This window comes from Podarcis gaigeae (assembly GCF_964106915.1).
Source record: "Podarcis gaigeae genome assembly, chromosome: 4".
In the NCBI taxonomy this organism is placed as follows: domain Eukaryota; kingdom Metazoa; phylum Chordata; class Lepidosauria; order Squamata; family Lacertidae; genus Podarcis; species Podarcis gaigeae.
Genome location: NC_139677.1, coordinates 24051499 through 24069908, shown reverse-complemented (window position 1 = coordinate 24069908; position 18410 = coordinate 24051499). Strand labels below are relative to the sequence as shown.

General features: G+C 41.7%; 2 protein-coding genes across 2 annotated transcripts in view; one reads left to right on the top strand and one right to left on the bottom strand.

The window, feature by feature from the left end:
- Positions 1-18410, bottom strand: part of UBAC2 (UBA domain containing 2) — a 91076-nt gene that overhangs the window by 55703 nt on the left and 16963 nt on the right. Inside the window, exon 4 of the mRNA XM_083735401.1 lies at positions 12905-13011. Coding sequence (XP_083591527.1) covers positions 12905-13011 — 107 coding nt within the window. The remainder of the gene's footprint in view (positions 1-12904; positions 13012-18410) is intronic.
- LOC310842976 (N-arachidonyl glycine receptor-like) lies at positions 1731-9687 on the top strand. The gene is made up of 2 exons (XM_083735351.1): positions 1731-1978; positions 8223-9687. The coding sequence occupies exon 2, from the start codon at positions 8270-8272 to the stop codon at positions 9230-9232; it is 963 nt and encodes a 320-aa protein (XP_083591477.1). The 5' UTR covers positions 1731-1978; positions 8223-8269; the 3' UTR covers positions 9233-9687.

Genomic DNA, 18410 nt, shown 5'->3' with positions numbered 1-18410 from the left:
CCTATAAAGCAAATGAGGCATCAGTCACCAGCAAGCTGAAAAGTGTACATCGTTCTGCAGACAAACTGCTAATAGGTGGTAGAATGCGCCTGAAACAGGGCTGTAGCTCAGTATTTTACATGGAGAAGGTTGGAGGTGTAATTCCTGGTGTCTCCAGGTAGGACTCAGGAGACTGCTGCCAAAAATCTGGAGAGCTGCTGCCATTCAGTGTCAACCATGCTAAGCTAGATAAGCCAATAGCCTAGCAGTCAACGGTTTCCAACCTTTTTGAGTCCAAGGCTCCCCTGACCAAGTACATTCTTTCTGCGGCACCCCTGGCCATCGCTCAAGACAGATTTCTAATGACAACTAGGGCATTTCGGGAAATGTCGTTTCACGATGCTGGGAAAACAGCAACTTATTTTACAGTAATTTACAACTGGGAGTGATTGTGTCAACCTCCCATTTCATACCACTGTTCTATAGCGGAACTAGGGCTTTGAAAGAGTGGCTGGGGAAGTCCAGCCAGATGGGCGGGGTATAAATAATAATAATAATAATAATAATAATAATAATTATTATTATTATTATTATTATTATTATTATTATTATTATTATTATTACAATAGGATTTTCTTCTTTCTCTGCTGGAAAATTCCCCAGAATACACAGGACCACATCAGGTTCCATCCGTCTCTGAGGGTGGGACATCTGAATGCCATTAATAATTCTCCCTCATTTTCTCTCAACCAACGCTGTGCAGCATTCTCTTAACTTCTTTCATATACAGTCATACCTTGGGTTACAAACGCTTCAGGTTGTGTTTTTTTGGATTATGGACCGCCGAAACCCAGAAGTACCGGAACGGGTTACTTCCGGGTTTCAGCGGTCACACATGCGCAGAAGCACTAACTCAATCTTTGCGCATGCACAGAAGCGCTGAATCGCAATACGCGCATGCACAGATCTGCTGCTGCAGGTTGCGAACATGCATCCCGCATGGATCACGTTCACAACCCGAGTGTCCACTGTATATGTGCCATGCATTTCACTGTACAGTGGTACCTCGGGTTACATACGCTTCAGGTTACAGATTCCGCTAACCGAGAAATAGTACCTCGGGTTAAGAACTTTGCTTCAGGATGAGAACAGAAATCGTGCTCCGGTGGCGTGGCGGCAGCAGGAAGCCCCATTAGCTAAAGTGGTGCATCAGGTTAAGAACAGTTTCAGGTTAAGAACGGACCTCAGGAACAAATTAAGTATTTAACCCGAGGTACCACTGTATTGTATTAGGTCAACTGACAGCAAATCTTCATGAGGAGTTTAATGTTGCTATTATGTGATGAAATGTAGTCCTCAATCCTGTTAGTTACAACTTTCATAGTAATCACCAGTAGGAGAATTAGTTTTCATTAGGATTTACTAGGAATGAAAGGGAAGTGCTAAAAACCTAACCTCTGCATTCACAACGTGCTTTCGATTTTGAAAAGAAGGGTTACAAATGACACGCACAAGGGGATTTCCACAGGAGCACAGAGTTAAAGCATAATGATTCATCAGAAACTCCCTGCCCTATGAAAATAAATAAAATATATGCTTATAATATACAGCCATTACAACAATAAATGTGAACATGTTTATTTCTTTACAGTACTTCAGCCATATGAATGCTTTATGTTTATGCCATGATTTGATTTAATTTTTAAGGGTAGGAAAGCAGAAAAACCACACTCTAGCAGACAGGAGGAAATATTTGGTCAGCTGAGATATGTAACAAGAACAAAACGTGCCTTGTTTATACACCTATATACAATATTTTTTATTGGAAAAAATCTATATAACCAATCAGGGAACTAGTTGCATTATTTCATTTCCTGACTGTAAATGAGGGCTTCTATTTTAGTAAACGGAAGTTATTTCAAAGACAAGAGCTCCAAATCTTTTGCAGATCAGAGAGTACAAAGAAGGCATCTCTAAAAGAAGAGCAAAGTGCAAACAGGTAGGAAATGTGATTAATTGTCCATCTCCGTTTGTGCTATCAACCGTTTTAAAATATCTACATATACAAATATACAGGTTCTAAAGCAGCAAAATAAAATTGAATGCCACCACTGTTTAAAGCTTTTAACATTAATACTTCAGTATTGTAATGTAAGTGATTTTTAACTTTCTGAACTACATGCAATTTTTCAAAATCCCTGCAGTTTTTTATCAACCACAATGAAAGACTGACAACATAAAGACCATCTCTATAACAAAGGGAGAACTGTTCCCACATTTCTGAAATAATGAATACGCTATACATACAATATCCTCAGTTAATTTAAATTCAGAGGCATTGAGAAATACAAAGAATTGCTGAAAAATTGAGTTTTTCCTGTAGAATTAAGCAAACAAAAGGATAAACCAAAGCAGACTCAGGATATATATATGCCATATTTATGATCCAAAGACTTACTTTAGGCACACCTAAGGCACTGCACACACTCTGTCGGGTTTCTACTTTCTTATCGTTGGACAGATTTCCATGTAATGCTGCAATCTCCTTTGAAAGTCAACTCAGCTCCAAACATTACCAGCCACATTTCACAGGGGCAAGCTACTTAAAAAAAAAAAAAAGCCTCGCACCCTCTGTTGCAAGGTTCTTTAGATCCAAACCCATGTTGTGTTGTGTTATGTTGTATTATAACAGAATTGTTACTAAAAGTACTTATACCAGCCTAATTTTAAACTGCTAAACATTAATGTTGTGACCATTTTCACATTATCTTTAAGGTTAGGTTTATAAATAAGCAAATTAAAATAAGCTGCTGGGAAAGAGGTTTTTTGATGCACCTGATTATTCAGTTACAGCAGCTAAATGTTTTTACCACCAAACATAGCAAATGGGTCCAAATTCTGAGATCCTCTATGCCCAAAATACAATTCTAAATGTGCAGCCCTTCCGGGTTTTTTTTTTTTTAAAAAGTCACTTGCCTGGTAGCCCTCGTAAACAAGATCTGCCTGAGGAGAAATCCATTTTTTTGTGTCGTTCAGTCAACCAGTGTGCCTCAAACTTCCCCGTGTATCTCCGATCAAGTAGATCACTAAAAATATTAAATTTGCCCAACAGCTGCCCTTTCCAGACTTCTTCCTTACATTTTCTCGACTTCATGCACCAAAATGGTGACAAATGGACCAGCCAAGAATAAACCTTGGCTACAATTCTGCTGGTAAACCACAAACTTGGGTTTCGATGATACTCAAAGCCAAACCTCAGCTTGGCTCAGTGTGGGATGGGAACAAAAAGAACCAAGGAAGAGCAAAGCAGCTGGGAGCACTTTTCTGGGAGCCCACACAGTCACACGGCCCAGTAAACCATGGTTTGGCTTACTGTGCGTTGCGAATCTGGCCAGACTGTGCTATATGATCTATCTAAAATTCCAGAGGTATGGTACACATACAAAGGTAAAGTACTGAGAGATCAGCAGTAGTTCATGGCTGGCAAAGTCTTCTCTAACTAAAGTGAACAGGTTTAGCCATAGTTCAGTGGCAGAGCACATCCTCTGGGTGCCAAATTCCTTCAGCGTTCCACGTTCAATTCCTGGCATCTCCAGGTAGGGCTGGGAGACACTCCTCTCTGAATCCCTAGAGGGCCATTGCCACTTGGTATAGATGCTACTGAGCATGATGTGCCAATGGTCTGACTCCCATGGATGGGGAACCTGTGGCTCTCTAGATGTTAATGGGCAACCAATGGTCAGGGATGGAAACTGTAGTCCAACAATGCCTTGAGGGCCACAGTTTAGCCACTCCTTCGTTAAATTTAAGTTTTATATTGAAAAACAAGGATGTGGTCTCCTCCAACATGAAAGCAATGTTTCTGAGGTTGGAAGCCAGTGTTGCTTTCTAACTACATCTGGGCTAAGCAATCAGCTCTGAGCATGTACTTGTAACATGCTGTGGTAACAAATATATTCCAAATTTCATCGAAGCAAACTAGTTTGTTTTTTAGTTAGGCATGTTTTTTCTTTCATTTCTAACACAGTATTTAAGCCTTTCTTCCTACTCATATAAATAACTAGATGTCGAAATCTTTTATCATTTCCCAGCTTGCTTTTCTCACAAATTTGCAACACCATTGTGAAAATGTTCATTCAGAAGTTCATCGGTGTTCAATAGGGCTCATTTCAAGCTAAGCGCATAGAAGACTCCAACCCTAAATTGCCAAAACCACTTCTGTTGTTTAGTCTACACTAAGGCTCATAGGCTAAAGGGAACTAGAAAACCTTAACACACAGCTGCAAACTTTAGTTTGCTTTCATTTCCAAGGTTCTATTGATCTAGGAAACCTAAATAATCCAGTGGACAATGGCAAGATAAATTGGTTATCACGTGTCCTAGTCTACACATGCCACCGATTACAGATGCACAAGAGGAACATGTGTTTGGGTCTTTAACCAAGGATTTTGGTGTATTAGGATAACTAGGTCTCTTGGTGATGGGTCTTAGGGATGAAATATTAGTCATGTAAGGGGGAAAGGGGCTGTGGATCAAGTGGTTCTCTGGAACTTGGGGAAAACAATGTCCTTCAAGGGCCCTTGAGCCTTGCATGTTATGAGGCTTGGGGTGAAGACTTGGGGGAGGAACACGAGGCTGTGGATTCTCTTGGAACCCTGACTAAAATCAAGTACAAATTATAAAGATGGAGGGGGGGAGGAGCAGAACCTGACTATATTCCTGAAGAACCAAGCACAGTTTTTCCATCTGGATCCCCTCTTAAGGGTTTGGTCATATGAAAGAGGGATTTTCCTAGACTGAAGAATGGGAAGGGTATCTAAAGCAGTCATGAGTAGGTAGTCTGTGGGGTGAGGATTATGTTACCCTAAATTGGGTGATGGTCTCTAACCTTGATGGGTACTGATGTGTTTACCAGTTCCTGGCATAATGCTTCACGCATGGTGCTTTTCCTAGGCAGGCCTCTAAAACCCATCAAGAGGTGTTCTGTAATGGTTTGATCGCTGTAGGAACCAGGCTGGGAGGAAGACACTTGCATATTCCGGAGGTCTCACACACTTCTTTGCATAACAAGTGAGAGTCATTCCGGTTGCTAAAGAATGATTTTATCCTGGTTCTCTTAGCCAAAGCTAAGTTTAGTTTCTCAAACAGAAATTGAGATTTCTAAAGTCATGGTGCGAATGAACCATGGGGACCTCAGTAACAAATTTGGATCTAGAATCCATGTTAGATATGATGTGTTAACGCTAATTAGCTACTTTCCCTGCTTTCTGATCTAAGTTGAGGATCCCATCCAAACTGTACTAAACAAAGAATACAGCAGCTTCTTGACAGTATTATGTGGTCTCCATGTCAGCTACATGTGGTGGCTTAAGCCAAAGGCACTGCAACAGCCTCATGTATGTGATGCTAAGCTAGCTGACTGGTGGTCTAAATTCCATTATAGCAGGTTTGTAAATAATCAATTGCTCATTCACCTGTGATGAGTAAGAATCTCCTCCAGCGTACTAGGCAGGAAGCTTAACAAAATGTCACCTTTTAAAGGGTAGCACAAGTTACTTTCATAGGTGGGGGGAGGGTAGGAACGTTAGTAAAAGCTGAGTAGGTTGGTAACTTGCAGACGTATTTGCAAGACTGCGTTGCAGCAAGCTACTACAAAATATCTAGTGGTTAGGACTGCATTGCCATAACTAGCTTTGTGGTAGCTAAAGGCTCCTTAAGAGACTAGGCTGCGTCATGCAATTATGTCCCCAACCCATCTTGTCTCGCTGTCCTATGTAATGCTTTTGCATACAGCAGCTGTGCTTCATTTGGATTTTCTGGAACCACAGATTTCAATGCTAACAATGATCAGCCGCTGCAGTAGTAGCAAAGACTGCAATCTTTGCGAGAAATGAGCAAGTGTCAAAACCAGTGGCACTTGTGCACATGAAAAAACACACACAGCAGAGGCAGATCAAAAGCACAGCTGCTCAGAAGACGAAGCGAGACCATTTCTCATTCAGCCACAAAAACAGGGAGGGTGTGGGGAGCTGCAAAACAACAGGCGCTGGCAACCCACCCAAGAGACTGAAAGAAAGTAAAAAGACTCTCTTCTACCATGTTCAGAACTTCCTCTTTCAAATTATCTGCTGCCAAAAGACTGCAGAGTTTTTCAATCTACTTCCCTCTACTTTCACCACATCTTCTTATTTCAGATATGAGCATACTGAAGGAGGAGGGAGATATGGTCGTTCTTTGACATGAGTAACGATGCATAAATACGTTGTTCGGACTTTGCCACTTGCAGCAAATAAAATGAGTTTGCATTAACACATTGCGTATGAGAAAATCCACTGAATATTGAGGAAATATTTTTGTCTGTTGCTAATTCTGCAATATTGTTGTTGTTGTTGTTGTTGTTGTTGTTTAGTCGTTTAGTCGTGTCCGACTCTTCGTGACCCCATGGACCAGAGAACGCCAGGCACCTCTGTCCTCCACTGCCTCCCGCAGTTTGGTCAAACTCATGCTGGATACGTCTGCAATATTAGTAAATACCAAACAATTGCTCTTGCACAACAACCTACTCTTTATGGCAACAACAACACATTAAATAATTTGTGAAATGCTCAGCATTTCTCTGTAACGAGGGTGGGGGATCATGGACTATTGATGAACCCTTAGCCAGTTTCTAGTGAACCACCTGTTGGTGCCTGGAATTTCTGCAAATAATAATAATAATAATAATAATAATAATAATAATAATAATAATAATAATAATGCTAAACTAGGCTAGCCCTGGTCTGATTCAAGTCAATGCATTCTTAAGTTCTTAATCAAGAAAGAATGCTTAGACTCACCACAGGACTCACTATGTCAGAGCCAGTACAGAAACCATGAAAATGCATTCCTGCTTTGTAGATTCCAGCTTGCACTGGGAGATTCTAGTAAGATTCAAGCAGAGTCTACAAAACTGAAGTTAGTCCACCCTTCCTCTAGTCCCCTTTCTCAGCAAAATTTATCAGCAGGGGGCCAGTCCACTGTCCCTCAGACCTTGTGGGGGGCCGGACTGTATTTTTTTTTGGGGGGGGGGGGAAGGGGGAAATGAACAAATTCCTATGCCCCACATATAACCCAGAGATGCATTTTAAATAAAAGCACACATTCTACTCATGTAAAAACATGCTGAATCTTGGACCATCCACAGGCCACATTTAGAGGGCAACTGGGCCGGATTCGGCCCCCAGGCCTTAGTTGCCTACCCATGCTCTATCTACAATATAGTTATTATAAAGATGCTTCTCTAAAAAACTTGTTTGTGTGTTTTTTCTAAACAATATTCATTGGCATGATTTGCACATCACTTTAAACCATAGTTTAAACTATGGTTTAAATGTGGACACACAGCTGATGCACATGGCTAAAACTGCAGATGCTTCACTCCTCTCCCACTCCTGTTGCACTACCAGGAATGAAGTCGTGATGTGCCTTTTTCAGTATGTTCTGGTCTCACTGATCTCTAGGTAAAAGCCAAACCCCGAAGAAAATTATGTGTATACATAAAATGCACAAAAGGATGGTTAGATAAATAATTGTTCTCCACTGGGCTCCCTTGTAGAGGCTCAACATAGTACGTTCATGTTTATTTTTTTCAAAGATATATATATTTAGTTCTCTAAATCACCTTTATAAAAAAACGAATGAGCTACCTTCTGATATAAAATTATGTGCTAATTCTTCAGGCTAACAATCATGACTTTCTGCACAAACCTTGCACAGATCACGGAGGGGAGAAAATGACATTTTAATTTTTTTTCAATAAAAGCAGTTAACCTAGAGTTGCTGAATGGCGGTAGAAACTTACTACAGACCATGTTTCTTCTCTCAAGCTTTCTACATTTCAGGGGGATGGACTCGATGACCCTTGGGATCCCTTCCAACCCTACAATTCTATGAAGAACTGCTTTGCTGTGGCTGATTTCTCTGCCCCGCTCCACCCACCTGCCCATTTTGCATTAGCATCAGCGTTTTACAGAATTTCAGGGGGTCATTTGTAACTTATAAAGATCTCATGGGTCTATAAACTAAGCTAGCACATCAGAGGTTATGTTCAGCCAAAGTTTAACATGCAGCGTTTTAAGAGAAACCACTTTCTCCCCAGTGAAATGCAAGCATGGGACTGTCCGGTTCCAAATGCATCTTCCCCATTGCAAACTAACCTGACTGATTGTGCGACTTAATTTATCATTGATCCATTTTGTTTTTAGGTATCATGTTGTAAGTTGTGAATAACTACAATCAAAATCTAATTGCAATGTCTGGAAGCGACCATCCTGAAGAGTACAGAATTTCATCGCTTGTCTTCTACAGCTTTATTTTCGCAATTGGCTTATTTGTTAACGTCACGGCTCTCTGGGTTTTCAGCTGTACCACCAAGAAGAGAACAACGATAACTATATACATGATGAACGTTGCGTTGCTTGACTTGCTTTTTATATTTTCCTTGCCTTTTCGGATGCTTTACTATGGCAAACGGTCTTGGATCTTTGGAGATGTCTTCTGCCAGGTTCTTAGTGCGTTTACAATTTTTTACCCCAGCATCGCTCTATGGCTGCTAGCTTTTATAAGCGTGGATAGATATCTGGCTGTTGTGCAGCCCAAACATGCTAAGGGACTCAAGAACACAACCAAAGCTCTGACAGCCTGCATAGGCCTTTGGATAACGACTCTAGCAACATCTTCTCCACTGTTGTTCTTAGATTCTGATCCAGACAGAACGTCAAACTTCACCACTTGCATTAAGATGATGGATATTATCTACCTACAGGAAGTCAATGTATTAAATTTTTCTCGACTGATTCTTTTCTTCCTGATCCCTCTGTTTATCATGATTGGTTGTTACCTAGTCATCATTCACAGTCTCGTTCGTGGAAGAACTTCCAAGCTGAAACCAAAGGCTAAAGAGAGGTCCATCAGAATTATTGTGACTCTGATCATCCAAGTGCTTGTGTGTTTTGTGCCTTTTCATATTTGTTTTGCATTTCTGATGCTCCAGCATGGACCTGTGAGTTACAACCCATGGGGAGCGTTTACCACCTTTCTCATGAATCTCAGCACATGTCTAGACGTAATTTTGTACTATCTTGTTTCTAAACAATTTCAGGCCCGAGTGATCAGTGTCATGCTTTATCGTAATTATCTTCGAAGCGTACGAAGGAAAAGTATACGATCTGGAAGCATGAGGTCATTAAGTAATATCAACAGTGAGATGATATAAAAAACTGTCAATAAATATTTGAATAGTATTCAACAGAGCACAAGAAAGCATAGCAAAACTTAAGAACAAATGGAAAATGTCAAAGAAGAAGGAAATAGCTATTATTCCTCTCTCAAATGGTTTCCACTCTGAACAAAGAGGTTAGCCTATTTTGACATGCATTGAGACTCCTGCTTATTTAATAAATTCACTTTTATACCTGTCCCCTTATAATTTTATTATCTTTGCTGCTTGAGTGTAAAGATTATGTTACCTTTCTGGAATTACAAAATTTGAAACTTGGTTGAAAACTGTATTATTTCAGTGTTTATAGGATTGCCACACACATGCAAGAGGGGGGAGGCGTGGAAAGGGGGAAACTGTAGAATTCCTTATTTTGAAATAAAAGCCTGTAGAATTCTGTATTTCGAAATCATGTTTTTACCTGCAATAAACATTTAAGTAATAACAACTGATACTGCCTAATCTGTTATTTGCGCCTGCCAAAATAAGAGCAAGCTGCAAAGACTTCCACACAAGCAAACAAGCATGGAAGCCACCACTGTGCCCCTGGCTGTAACAAAGTTTGTAATGGTAAAGGTAAAGGGACCCCTGACCATTAGGTCCAATCATGGCTGACTCTGGGGTTGCGGTGCTCATCTTGCTTTATTTGCCGAGGGAGCCGGCGTACAGCTTCCGGGTAATGTGGCCAGCATGACTAAGCCACTTCTGGCAAACCAGAGCAGTGCACGGAAATGCTGTTTACCTTCCCGCCAAAGCGGTACCTATTTATCTACTTGCACTTTGAGGTGTTTTGAACTGCTAGATTCACAGGAGCAGGGACCGAGCAACGGGAGCTCACCCCGTCATGGGGATTCGAACCGCCAACCTTCCGATCGGCAAGTCCTCGGCTCTGTGGTTTAACCCACAGCGCCACCCGTGTTCCATTAGTTTGTAATGCTGAAGGCTTAATTCTTGCAATGCATTGAGAAGAACCTTAAACAGCTCAGGACTACAACAATTCAAGGTCCATCTCTCCCCATAGGAATCAACTTGGAACTGTGATCAATAGCTGAGGCCCTTCTGTGTGTGCCTCCTTCATGATAGGTCCAGAGGGTGGAAACATGAGAACGGGCCTTTTCTGCAGTGGCTCCCCATTTGTGGAATGCTCTCCCCAGGGAGGCTCGCCTGGTGCCTTCATTATACACCTTTAGGTTCCTGGTGAAAACATTCCTTTCCAACCATGCCTTTGGCTGATTCACATTCTATGTCTTTATAGATGTGTTTGTTTAAATTGTTTTGATTTTGTTTTCACTGTGTGTTTTATTTTGTATTTGCATACTGTGAACTGCCCTGAGATCTTCGGATGAAGGGTGGTATACAAATTTATTTAACAACAACCACCTTGGACAAAAAGCATTTTGTTTCTGCAGTGGTTCTGATATGGACAGGGTGCAACCCTCCCAAACGAAAACAAAAATAGTCCAGCCTGTCAAATTGAAGGGCCTTTTGCTAATTATAAAAATAACAACAAAGTATAGTAACATGATAATATCTGAATTTAAAATACAAATCTTTATGGCAAACCTGAAAGGAACTTTTAAGTACCATAACAAATCTTTGAGGCTTTCTATTGCTTTCTGTTAGTGCAATGTAATAGCCTTTACTTCCAAATCTGGTATAAGTAATATCAGTTTATCATCAATAAGGAAGATTTTGCTGCTAAAAGTAAAGGTACCTCTGACCGTTAGGTCCAGTCGCGGACGACTCTGGGATTGCGGCGCTCATCTTGCTCTATAGGCCGAGGGAGCCAGCGTTAGTCTGCAGACAGCTTCCGGGTCATGTGGCCAGCATGACTAAGCTGCTTCTGGAGAACCAGAGCAGCGCATGGAAACGCCATTTACCTTCCCGCCAGAGAGCTACCTATTTATCTACTTGCACTTTGACGTGCTTTTGAACTGCTAGGTTGGCAGGAGCAGGGACCGAGCAATGGGAGCTCACCCCGTTGCAGGAATTTGAACTGCCGATCTTCTGATTGGCAAGCCCTAGGCTCTGTGGTTTAGGCCACAGCACCACCCGCATCCCAGATTTTGCTGCTACTACTACACAAAACATGTCAGTGCTCTCTTTGAACCTACTGCACTTTACAGCTCATTGGCAAAAAAAATTACAAGGGTTCTGCTGTTTTACATTCCTGATGCAGCACTTATCAACCCTCCCAACCCCCCAAGTTGTGGCCTTCTGAGAAATAGAAATAGAAAATTCAGTATACAGTCAAACCTTGGAACTCGAATGGCTCTGTTCTCGAACGTTTTGCTCCTGAACGCCGAAAACCCGGAAGTAAGTGCTCCGGTTTTCAAATGTTCCTCAGAAGTCGAACGGCTTCCGGGGCACATATTTCATTCCCCCCCCCCACTGACTTTGCAGCCAGCCCAGTGATCCTCAGTTTTTGAACATTTTGGAAGCTGAACAGTCTTCCAGAACGGATTACGTTCGAAAACTGAGGTTTCACTGTACTTAATATGTATAGTTTATACTCCCAGCTGGTTTTGAATTGAATAAAAGTACAGTGGTACCCCAGGTTAAGAACTTAATTTGTTCTGTAGGTGTGTTCTTAATCTGAAACTGTTCTTAACCTGAGGTACCACTTTAGCTAATGGGACCTCCCACTGCCGCCGCACCGCCCTGGAGTACGATTTCTGTTCTCATCCTGAAGCAAAGTTCTTAACCCGAGGTAATATTTCTGGGTTAGTGGAGTCTGTAACCTGAAGCATCTGTAACCTGAAGCGTCTGTAACCCGAAATACCACTGTACTTACAAACTAACACAAAATAAGGCACATGCTATCAATTTTATATGTCTAAAGTCACACACACATACACACAAATAAAGAAAGACATCTTTTCAAGAAACTTTGAATGGACTTTTTGATGAAATTTGATTTCCATTTCAAAAGTGTCCATGTTCATGAAAGCAATTCCTCTTTTTCATATATGTTAGCAGCCATTATCCAACACCTGCTGCCGCCTAGGCTTCCTTCTCTCTCTTCTCCCCCAACTCAAAATAATTTATTCAATGACCCCAATTTATTCAGTGCAGGATCTCAGCCAATTGGGTGCTGTATAATAAAAGTTATGGCAACAAAGTGACATATAGCCAATAAAATTTGGCTATGCGAGGGTATCACTGAGGGTAAACGAAGCATTCCCACTGCTTCACTCTTAATAGCAAGAGGAAAGCAAACACCCCCCCAGTGCCCAGGTGACCAAGCTAACACTTCATATCTTCATATCTTACAATAATATTTTCCCCTCAAAACAATTTCAGTTGTAAGTAGCAAAGTTTATTGCTCATTGGCCAATCAGGCCTCATGTGTACATACAAACATACATACTAGTATATATAGCTCATGATCAAGAAAGGAACATCAGAACAAGTATCTGTGATGGTGGGCTAGTTATAAACTTTCCCTCACAAAATAGTAATACAAAATAGTAATACATATAATCTTAACACGTTTTAGTTTTGTGTAGGTATGCATGATCAGTTAGTAGAGTGTGGATCAGGATGCTGAAAAGTAACGAATAAAAGAAATGCACTTCCTTATAAGACTTAAAACTGTACTAACTACATCCCTTACACCATATTTAAGGTACCCCTTAAGCAAACCCCTTAACAAGTTGCGGTACTTACAATCCCGACGGCAAACTATTGATGGTGAGGCCAAAAGAATATTCAACAGCTTCTACAAGGAGAAGATCAAACAATACTGACAGCATCCAGGAGCCCAGCAAAAATGACTGAAAAAGAGGAACACAAATGCTCAGAATCACAAACTTAATACATCTTCCCACAGGCTTGAGATGCACACCGTCTTTAAAAGACTTTTCTAAGGTCTAAAGATGATTTTTAGTTTTCTGGATTTTAGACAGAAGAGAAGAAAGTGGTGAAAAAGAACATAATCCAGAGAGCAAATACCTCAGCTCCCAAATTTGGTCTACCCAAACAAAGTGATACAATTCCCAGCACCCTTAACACGTTTTGCACTAAGTATGCCGACAGGGAGGAAGATATAAAGCCTGAAGATGTAAAAACGTGAGAGGAAACAGAACTGGAACTTACAGAAAATTTTCTGCTGCCATATCTTCTTTCAAATATCCTGAAGTTGTAGATGAGCAAGCTGCTACAGAATGTGTCTTTGAGATCAAGACATACTGTTCTCCCACATACAAGTCTCCAAACCTGAAAGTAGCAGAAAACACATGAATATGCATGAATATGTCCCAAATGCCAATTGCTCTTTTGGTAAGATAATTTAAAAGAACAAGTTGCTTATATGAACACGTTTTCAACCTTCGTCTTATAAACTGCATGTCAACTCAAGTCACACTAGATACAGTTCCAGTGCACGTACCTAACGTAGCTTGCTCTGTACTTTGAGAACCAATGGTCCATAGCACTATAAAGCCATAATACGTACAAGGCCATAAAATGTTAATAGAGAGCAAAAGAAAACCTTCTAGCAAGGACACTGCTATTGCTGGAACAAGTTATTATCCTGGATCCCCTTTAAAGACAAACCACAAAAGGAAATAAATGACTGTGTCCGCACTCTGTACCCACAGGGGTTTGCTACAGATATTTCTATCCATAGAATACTGGTCTTGAAAGATCTTCATTGGCTCCCAGTACGTTTCCGAGCACAATTCAAAGTATTGGTGCTGACCTTTAAAGCCCTAAACGGCCTCGGTCCAGTATACCTGAAGGAGCGTCTCCACCCCCATCGTTCAGCCCGGACACTGAGGTCCAGCTCCGAGGGCCTTCTGGCGGTTCCCTCGCTTTGAGAAGTGAGGTTACAGGGAACTAGGCAGAGGGCCTTCTTGGTAGTGGTGCCTGCCCTGTGGAACGTCCTCCCATCAGATGTCAAGGCAATAAACAACTATTTTACTTTTAAAAGACAACTGAAGGCAGCCCTGTTTAGGGCAGTTTTTAATGTTTGATGCTGTATTGTTTTTAATATTCGGTTGGAAGCCGCCCAGAGTGGCTGGGGAAACCCAGCCAGATGGGCAGGGTATAAATAAAGAATTATTATTATTATTATTATTATTACATCATCATCAACTTTTTTTCTTGTTCCAACAAGATTAAACATCATATACCCATTTCAGATTACGGTCCACATGACACGGTACAGCTGCAAGGCTGTCTCTTGTGGTTCCGCAGGGGGTGGGGATTAGCGTCTTATTTAAAGAGCAAAAATGTCATGCTGGTAGAAAAACACTTCCCTCCACCTGCATAGAGCTCATCTCTCTGCATTCTTCTCCCAAAACATTACTTTCCTTTCTCCAGACTCAGATACTAGGATGCATACTGACAGTGGCCTGGTTGGCATATCATGGAAAGCCAAGCACTGGCTTACTGGGAGCATGCAAATGTAGCTCAACCGAAGTTTGTAGCTAAGAAGGAAAGAGCTTAACCATAATCTTGTGTTCAGATGGCACATTAAGACAAACCTTGGTTTAGCTGTCCTGCCATAATAGGAGAGGAGAAAAGTGTTTGTAATTCCTCTCTGGAAGCAAGCATTTTCATCCTAAACCATGGTTTGGTGTTATGTAAGAATGTGGACGGTAGAAGACTATGCATGCCCACATGTACCAACAGGATTTTCTGGGCTGAATATGCTGTAAATTGCATTCTTCACCCCATTCATTTTAAAAAGGGCAATTTCCATCAAATTTGTATGCATTGTGTGCCATGTGCAAATATGTATCCTCTTTCAAAGGTGTGATGGAGAGCCCCAAAAGAAATCAGGCTCACACACAAGCAAAAAGATGCCCGGCAGGCAGAAGTCTATGGGTGAATTTTCCTATAAATTATTTCTATAGTAGGAAACCTCTCACCTGTTGAATTTCTGCTTGCCACACAGCTGTTAAAAGTACAAGAATCCTCTTTTACTCAGTGACAATCCTAAACCATGCAAAGAATTCAAGTTTCCTGAGCTGTAAACCAATCATCTTAATATAGGTCTTTTGTCAAATTGATTTAGACTGGCAATAATACAGTGAGTGCAAAATCAGGCATGGCATTTCAAATTTAGGGTGTGTGTCAAAAGATATTTTTGATTTATAGTGATCAGGGTTCAGATACTCATGATTGGAGTAATTTTTTAAAAAAGCAAGCAGTGTATTCCAATAACATTTATTGTGGTTACTCAGTTGTTGATCATGCCTCCCAATAATAGCAATGCTATCAGCACAGAACAAACAGCCATCATTTCCCCTCCCTCTCTCTTTCTCTTTGAGCAAAAAGGATCTGAGATTTTGACATTCAAGTGTTCCAGCAGCAACAATCCGCCCCCAATAACTCTCTCTTTTCCCCTCGCGGGTGAGAGAGCAATTAATCACCTCCCACATTGCTGCTGCGGTCAACAGCCCCCATAACTGCGTTTTCATAAAAATATAAATGAGAAGCAGAGATATGCATACATACATGATCAGTATGTATGCACCCACCCAAGTAAGTCAGAGCAACTGGAGTTCTCAGCTGCTGGGCTCTAGTACTTTACCTCCTGTATCACCACAACTCAGTTTTTATAGCAAGCCCGGCAGACTGTGTTCAGTGTTTTGAGGCTGCACTCACTTTGCCTTGATACTAGCCAGTATCCCTACAGGAGGCCAAAGCTTCCTCTGGAATGCATGCTTGAGGGAACACGGGGATTCCCTCCACCCCAGTGACACAATCCCCCAGCAACAAAGCTATTGCTCTGTCTCTAATTTAGTATGACCTTTGGACCTTTAAACTGAGACTTACAGGACTGGATTGACATCACTGAAGGAAGAACAATTATGCGAGAAGGCACTTAACTCATGGATGAATGAAATAGGAAGAAAAAAGCCTTTCCCCCAATGTGGGTCCTCTGTTGCAGCCGCTGCTAACTTCCTACATTTGACATGAGACTTGCTTTCCTATTAGTTATGTTTCCCAAGTGTTGTGTGTTAAGATTCCATTTGGCTTAGAATCCATATCTATCTATCTATCTATCTATCTATCTATCTATCTATCTATCTATCTCCAGGTTGCAGAATTCCTGACCTTTAAAGTTACACATATGAATTCTTACAAATGACTTATGGCTTACCTGAAATTCCTCTTTTACTGCTTGCAGATTGTATGTGAAGAACTTCTGATAATGTTGAAAGAGCAGAGCCAACAGAAGTGAGAGAGTGCTCGGTATTATTAAGAGGCCTTTTGACAGAGGTGCTTTATCTTTAAAACAAAACAAAAATAGATAATAAAATGTTCCAGTTACAATAATATTTCTGAAGAAAGATTAAAGAACAAGAATGCTTCCCAATCCAAATTAAATGATATTAATTCCTGTTACTTATAAGACTGATTTATGATTCAAATGAAACAGAATCACCTTATTTCATCCAAGTTCGGTCCAAGACCGTAATACTCATCTTCAATCTTTTCCCCACTTTGAGTCTGTAGGAATGTGACTCTCTTATGAAAACTTATGTGAACAAACCAACTAAACAGAAACATACGCAGTAATTTTATTTTATTGATTTCTTAGAATCACAGAATCATAGAACTGTAGAGTTGGAAGGGGTCCCAAGGGTGATCTAGTCCAACCCCCTGCAATGCAGGAATCTCAACTAAAGCATCCATGACAGATGGCCACCCAACCTCTGCTTAAAAACTCCCAATGAAGGAGAGTCCACCACCTCCCAAGGAAGCCCGTTCCACTGTCTAACAGCTCGTACTTATTTCATGACCATGCTATTCTTTATTCATATTATAGCATTTGTACAGGCTCTTCGGCCAAAAGGACTACCAGAGCAGCTTAAAGGTAAAGGGACCCCTGACCATTAGGTCCAGTCGTGGCCGACTCTGGGGTTGCGGCGCTCATCTCGCTTTACCGGCCGAGGGAGCTGGCGTACAGCTTCCGGGTCACATGGCCAGCATGACTAAGCCATTTCTGGTGAACCAGAGCAGCACACGGAAATGCCGTTTACCTTTCTGCCAGAGCGGTACCTATTTATCTACTTCCACTTTGACGTGCTTTCGAACTGCTAGGTTGGCAGGAGCAGGGACTGAGCAACGGGAGCTCGCCCCGTCGCAGGGATTTGAACCGCCGACCTTCTGATCGGCAAGTCCTAGGCTCTGTGGTTTAACCCACAGCGCCACCTGTGTCCCTACAAGAGCAGCTTACATACAATCAAATTACATACAATAGAGCATAGCAGATGGTTGTTGGTTTGAGCCCATCCAGGGCAGCATTGCAGGGAGTTGGACTAGATGACCCAACTCTACAATTCTGTGATTCTAATCAAAACAAGAGGCGTCCCTGTCTGCAGGCTTACAATCACATCAGGGAAGAGGCGACAGGGAGAAGGGGAAAAGCAGATGCAGGCGCCAATTCCTTAATTCTTTTGACCAGCTAGAACAGAGACGGTTCAGGAATAGGAGGTGCCTGATGGGGCTTGTCTTCAGCAGAGCTGATGGAATAAGCCTTGTTTCTCACGTGTTCCCGAGGCAGTCAACTGTTGAATCAGATGATGGGTGAGGGAGAGGAGACCCAACGGAGCTCTAGCATGTTATGCTATGCGTGCTTATACTACTTTTTGAAGATTTTACCAATAGGCTCTTACTTCACTCTGTATACTTTATGTGTTGAAACATATCCCAAGATCTGCTGGCTGTGGGGCAGGCAATATGAAGTACCCAAGATCTGCTGGCTGTGGGGCAGGCAATATGAAGTACCCAAGATCTGCTGGCTGTGGGGCAAGCAATATGAAGTAGCAGGCTGCCACCACCAAGTGTGTTAATGCACACCCATTTACCTACATGTGCATTAGATCCAGGATTGCCAATGTGGTACCCGTGGGAACAGCAGTGCGCTTCCTTGAGGTCTTCCCCTGGTGCCCAAGAGCCTCTGAGCACCCTCGCTTCTTGCTCGTTGCCCCCTTTGTGATCAGATAGTGAGAGTGCTTACCTCCACACTCCCTCCCCCCCCCAAAAAAAATATATACAGCTGATGGAAGAAGTTGGAAGAGAAATGCTCTTTCCTACTTCTTCTTTCATTTCTAGGTGCTTTCCAAGGCTCCAAACAACTAAAGAGAAAGTGACTGAAAGGGTAGGAGGGAAAGGGGAATGATATGGGAGATGGGAGCAGAGAAATGGTGCACCTGCG

What these genes read in the sequence shown, in the direction of transcription:
- LOC310842976 (XM_083735351.1), top strand. Translation starts at nt 8,270, where the DNA reads ATGTCTGGAAGCGACCATCCTGAAGAGTACAGAATTTCATCGCTTGTC.